The sequence below is a fragment of the Callionymus lyra genome, chromosome 10 (assembly GCF_982586985.1).
Source record: "Callionymus lyra chromosome 10, fCalLyr1.hap1.1, whole genome shotgun sequence".
Lineage (NCBI taxonomy): Eukaryota > Metazoa > Chordata > Actinopteri > Syngnathiformes > Callionymidae > Callionymus > Callionymus lyra.
The window spans coordinates 4,749,806-4,756,192 of record NC_141827.1 but is presented as its reverse complement, the minus strand read 5'-3'; the positions used below and the strand labels follow the sequence as shown (position 1 = coordinate 4,756,192).

Here is a 6,387-nt window from a genome sequence, read left to right as displayed (position 1 = left end):
TAAATTATCCTTTTAAATGTGGTTATTAAATTTAAATTAGACCCAGACATACAATTCAGTGGACAAAAACATATTTCCTATTTTTTTCTTCTACATTATTTGGACTGTGACTGAACCCATCCAGTATCAGCGTTTATAGCAGCTACAAACAAGTGGTTCGTATTTGAATCCTTCTAAAGTACTTTCCTGTGTTATAAGATCATCGTGTGCTGACAGATTCTTCGACGTGGACCTGAAATGAACAGTTGAGTGTGTGAGCAACACAAGCGCTGGAATGTGTGTGTGGAAGCCTCTCAGTGGTGTGACACATTCACCATGCTGCTGAAAGCCAGAGCAGAATGAAAACAACTCCCCCTCTGTCTGTGTGTGTGTGTGTGTGTACTTGTGTGTGCGTCCTCATGTGTGTGTGTGTGTGTGTACTTGTGTGTGCGTCCTTATGTGTGTGTGTGTCGGTCAGTGGAGCAGGAAGCAGATCACACACACACTAGATGGAAACACTTGGTCAGCGGAGCTCCTGAGACTTTAAAAATGTAAATACATGACTGGACATGAGCTGTGAGCAGTTTCATCACTGAGGAGACATTTTATTAGGAACTCTTTGTGTTTCACCAATGTTAGCATGCTAAATATAGATGTTAGCATGCTAAATATGAATGTTAGCATGCTAAATATAAATGTTAGCATGCTAAATATGAATGTTAGCATGCTAAATATAAAGATTAGCATGCTAAATATAAAGATTAGCATGCTAAATATAAATGTTATTATACTTAATAGAAATAGTAGCATGCTAAATATAAATTATAGTTTGATAAATATAAATGTTAGCATGCTAAATTTAAATGTTAGCATGCCTAATTGAAATATTAGCATGCTAAATATAAATGTTAGCATGATAAAAAAAAAATGTTAGCATGCTAAATATAAATGATAGCATGCTAAATATAAATGTTAATATGATAAAAAATAATTGTAGCATACTGAATATAAATTATAGCATTCTAAACATAAATGTTAGCATGTCTAATTGAAATATTAGCATGCTAAATATAAATGTTACCATGATAAAAATACATTTTAACATGCTAAATATAAATGATAGCATGCTAAATATAAATGTTAGCATGCTAAATATAAATGTTAGCATGCCTAATTTAAATATTAGCATGCTAAATTTAAATGTTAGCATGATAAATATAAATGTTAGCATGCTAGATATAGATGATAGCATGCTAAATATAATTGTTAGCATGTTTAATATACATGTTAGCATGCCTAATTGAAATATTAGCATGCTAAATATAAATTATAGCATGATAAATATAAATGTTAGCACGCTAAATATAAATGATAGCATCCTATATATAAATGTAAGCATGCTTAATAGAAATGTTAGCATACCTAATATGAATGTTAGCACCCAAAATATAAATGTTAGCATGCTCAATATAAATGTTAGTATGCTAAATATAAATGGTAGCATGCACTTAATAGAAATATAAGAATGCTAAATAGAAATAGTAGCATGTTTAATATTAATGGTAGCATGCCAAAAAGACCTGTTAGTCTGCTTAATAAACATTTAAGCATGCTAAATATAAATGGTAGCATGCTAAATAGAAATGGTAACATTTGCTAAATAGAAAGAGTAGCATGCTAAATATAAATGGTAGCATTTTCTAAATAGAAAGAGTAGCATGCTAAATATAAATGTTAGCTTGCTAAATGGAATGTTAGCATGCTAAGTGGTTACTGCTACCACATTTTAACATCAGAAAAACATTTCCTTGTTTTGTCCAGTAGTTCTTGCATGATTTCTTCTTGTAAAAACATTTTTCTCTGATTATCTTAAACGTTGTAAGATTTAAAACCTGACTTTAATCCTCCATTGTGGGATTTCAGCTTCTGAAATGCTAACACTGTACAAGCTAATGCACTAAGACCACTTCTGGAATGAAGAATTGAGTCTAAGAAAAAAAGTTTTATGATTGAATGAATTATTGTTTATTGAAACATTTCAATTAAAGTTCAATCTAAATCTTTTTATTGTATTTTATATAACGTCTCTGCAACGTCACAAGGCGCCGACGAGAACAGTAGCCTCTCCAGTAGCTCTTTCTATCTTTATTGTACTTTGTGATTCGTGTGCTATCATGCTGGGACTTCCAAGAGTTTAACCTTTTTCAGGAATAAAGACTTCAACGTTGTACTGCTCATAACTTTCTATGTCTGTGAGCTTCAACCAAAGATACGTGTTTCTAGTTCATTCACTTGAACCATAATTCTTATTTTAATATTAATTTAATCTTATTTTAACTCTTCAACAGGTGTTTTTCTAACACAGATATTTACTTTAAGTTTAATTCAATAAAGGTTTTGTAAATGTTTACAAAGAATTTCTTTTTAGCTACTTCTTGATTAAAATTTCTCGTTTCATTGATTTTTTAAATGTTATTTTATTCAAGTTTGTAATGTTTGACACTTTATATCAGTTGGAACAGTTAATCCCGGCCCAGCGCCGTGATTGGCTGTGACCAGAGTGGGCCGGCTGTACTTTTCCACTCCAAGCCCAGTTGGACCCTCCTTCAGCACCTCCTCCTCCTCCTCCTCCTCCTCCTCCTCCTGCTCCTTCACTTCTTCCACTCACAACACCAACTACCCTCCTCCTCTTCCCGTGATCACAGGTTTTGTTGTCAACAAACTGCCGAATTTTACCCAGCATGCCTCACGAGTCTGATGGTTGAATGGTTTTCATTCAGTTGATTGTTTCTCCTCGGGCGCAACTTTGGATCAAGAACATGAGAAAACAATACAAAGTTTATTGACAAGACCTGCAAACTTTTTGTGGCAAAGAGAAGGAGTCAAGTTTTATATTAAAAATCTTTTCTTTTTTTTTTTAAACAGTATTGCCAAATACTTATTTGAATACGATAATTTGATCCCTGTTTTTTTAGCATTTGAAATATCGTGGATAGCATTGAGTTCAGGTTCAACTGGTAGCCAAAACTCACCTGCACAACACACTGCATGCAATAGCAACAATGAGAGTTTGTGCTGCATATAGTAAGTAAGTAAGTCATTTATATTTATAGAGGATCCAGACCAGGGTCACAAAGCGCTTAGACAATCAAAACAATACTCAATAAAATATATACTTAAAAGATCAATATAACACTGAGAACAACACAGGAGTCTCAGAAAATTAAGGAAATCTTTAAATTATTTGTGTATCTAATTGGTCGCTTCTCGTCTTCTTATGCTTGATCTGGAACTTGGTCGCGGGGGCAGCAGCTCCAGCAGGGAGACCCGGACTCCTTCCTCTCCCCAGCTACACCGTGAAGCTCTTATTAATGATCCAGTACATTGTCATCATCAGACAAACTACATCTTGTACAGTTCAACACTAACAATGCTGTCTCACCTGTACACCTGGTGAGGTCCACGTACACCTGACTCTACGTTTGGACTTACTTTTTATTTCTATTCTGACCACAGCTGCGCTACAATTAAAATAAAGAAGTTGACTCGTGACTTCCTGTTAAATAAAATGTCATCTATCGTGACGCAATCTTTCATTGAACCGTCGAACGGCAAGGTTTAGCCTCGGGTCATCGGATCTAGAGGTCAGGGGTCGGACTGAGGGTTCACTGCCTAGATACTGGATTTGAATGTCAGATATTGACAACTTTTGTGGGATCAGGAGGTGATACCACGAGCTGCACCTGCAACAACATCACGAACCACAGACGTGTCACAATCCAGATGATGATGTTTGATTCTGAATATGATCTGATGATGACCCGGAACTTTGTCTGACGGGTCAGAACTCAACGACAGATGTTCATTTTTTAATGAAATATGTAATAAAAGGTGTATTTAACATTTTAAGTTATAGTTATTTGTAAATACCTTCAGAGACATGTACATTAGCTTATGATGTCACAGACATTTTTAACCTTTTACTGATCAGATTTTACTGTCGTCTCCTCATGAGTCAGAACCGTCCGGCCCGACGAACTTCATATTTTCAACAGAGAAACTTTTGAAACGTGTTTAGTTTACGACGGAAACACAAAGAAGCTTATATACGCTCGACCAGTCAGGTTGACTTTACATAATCCACTCAAACTGCTCGTCGCTGCTGATTCTCCGTCGACTTTTATTTCTGTCCCTGTTGCTTCTCTGGACCCGCCTTGCTGGTTTATACACGAGAAGAACATGAACCTCTAGAAGGAAGTTGTCTCTCGTTCAACATCATTTTTAATTTCTAATAATATTGGAGAACATAGAATAATAAATGATTCAACCATGTATTATTCATTATTACATAATGCCATATGTTATATATAAGATCATTATTTAATTTAAATAAAAACGCTGTATAATTATTTGTATTATTAACATTGTCATTACCACTGAAAAACAGTGTTGTGTTTAAAACACTGGCAATAAACATGTTCTAATAGTAAATTGAATGTACAACAGGAATGTTTCAAATATGTTTGAACTGTGAATCTATTTTTGAGGAAATATATTATATTTATTTCGTTGGATTTTTTCGAATAAAATTATTTAAATTATTAATATTATTTTTAAACATAAAAAATACTAATACTAAGCAGAACCAAAATGTGATTATAAAATTCTAATTTAACTTAAAAAAAAACAACGTAGTATTTGAATTCCATGTTAAAAATAGAATTATGTTAAAAAAAAAAAAAAAAAAAAAAAAAAAGTAATCCGGTTTAGGAGATTTGTTTGTACTTGTTTGCATTCCATCGTTAAAAATAGATCATGGAAGAAGTTATTTTCATGAGTCCCTCCATGAGTTAAAACATTTATGTAAGTATAACTATGTTCAGTACAAGACCGTCAAGCATGAATAAAAAAATAATGGTATTGTCTTCATGTTACTTTTATCTAAATCTTATCTAAAAACATCAGTTTCTTTATCCACATCAATGTTTCTTATGAATAAAGGTTGATATTAAAAAACAACAACAAGTGTTTAACAGTTTTATCTCTTTATTTGGTGAAATAAAAACTGACAGCATGTGTCGACCAATAATATTTGTAGTAAGATCCAGCTCAGTGCTCATTGGTCGACTGGACTCACTCCCACCAACCAGCCCACGTCTTTGTGTGCAACAACATCAACACAAAGTTGAGACCACACAAGTAAAAAAAAACACACTTCCTTTTGTTGTTCACGTGACAAAAGCATGAATTGTCCAGAATATGAAAAACATCTTCACGAGTCTGATGGAAGTTCTCCTTCATGACGTCAGGATGTCACAGAACTGGACAAAGTCTCTCTGCATGAAGTTCTGGCTCTGCATCAGGTCGTCCTCGGACGGGAAGTACTGCATGCTGTCCTCATGGAGCTGCAGGTGGTCCAGAACCAGGACCTGCCCGGGGGTCGCCGTGGAGGAGCCGTGGGGGTCAGGGCTGCCCAGCAGGGCCCCCCGGGCGTTCTCCAGGATCCCCAGGTACGAGTCCATGTCCGTGAGCTCGGAGTCGCTGTCCGAGCTGAAGGCGCTGTCGCTGCCCACAGAGTCCGACCTCAGGTGCAGCATCTGGTACTTCTCGTGCATCAGGAACTGGTTGGTGTTCTTCGGGGCCCGCATCCCTTTGGCCAGTCTCCCCTTGACATTAACAGGACGCAGTGACATCACCTGTCTCTGGAGGGTGTGATGATGAGGATGATGCTGATGAGGATGATGATGAGGATGATGATGATGAGGATGATGGTGGCTCCTTCCTCGGGTCCACCCACCCTCTCCTTTCCTGCGTCCCTGCGAGCGCCCCCTGCAGCTCTTGGACGACCCTTGCTTCCTGCGGTTGACAGGTTCCTCCTGGTCCGTCTGTCTGCAGCTCCTCCTGCACATCGTCCCTGAAACCATTTTTCTTGTCTTCAGCTCAGGTTCTGTCCTCCTTCACATGGTCCTCGCGCCTCAACAAAGACCTGCTGCTCTTGGACGCTTCGTCCCCCTGGTCAAAAAATGAAAAAATGACCCCCTTCCTGGTCTCTACCTCTTCACAAGTCTATCGCTTTTTTTCTTGACCTCTGGCTTTGGCTCGTGCATCGCCTGATCTTCTTCTGTCTGCTCGCGCGTCACGCCCTCCTCGAGCTCTAGACTCTTCAAAGTCCAAAGATCTGATCAGTCCTGACTGGAAACTACAGGGAGATTCTATTGTGTGTTTGAAGGATCTTCTGAGGGCGGGGGGGTTTAAAGGCTGTTTTAAATGTCAGTGGATCTAAGCTGGAGTGACACGTTCAGCGTGGACAACAAACCCTGACTCTGGCTCTGCCTTCTTCTCACAGCCTGGATAAAGAGCTGGACGAGTCCATTTGTTTTGGTGAGAGGAGGGGAGCACTCGCGACAC

At 37.5% G+C, this 6,387-nt stretch overlaps 1 protein-coding gene across 1 annotated transcript; it reads right to left on the bottom strand.

Moving 5' to 3' along the window:
• Positions 1 to 5,007: 5,007 nt before the first annotated feature.
• On the bottom strand, positions 5,008 to 6,319 carry LOC148069968 (uncharacterized). Its single transcript, XM_087800747.1, has one exon. It carries the CDS (start codon positions 5,901 to 5,903, stop codon positions 5,277 to 5,279), a length of 627 nt encoding a protein of 208 aa, XP_087656873.1. The 5' UTR covers positions 5,904 to 6,319; the 3' UTR covers positions 5,008 to 5,276.
• Between the last annotated feature and the right edge of the window lie 68 nt (positions 6,320 to 6,387).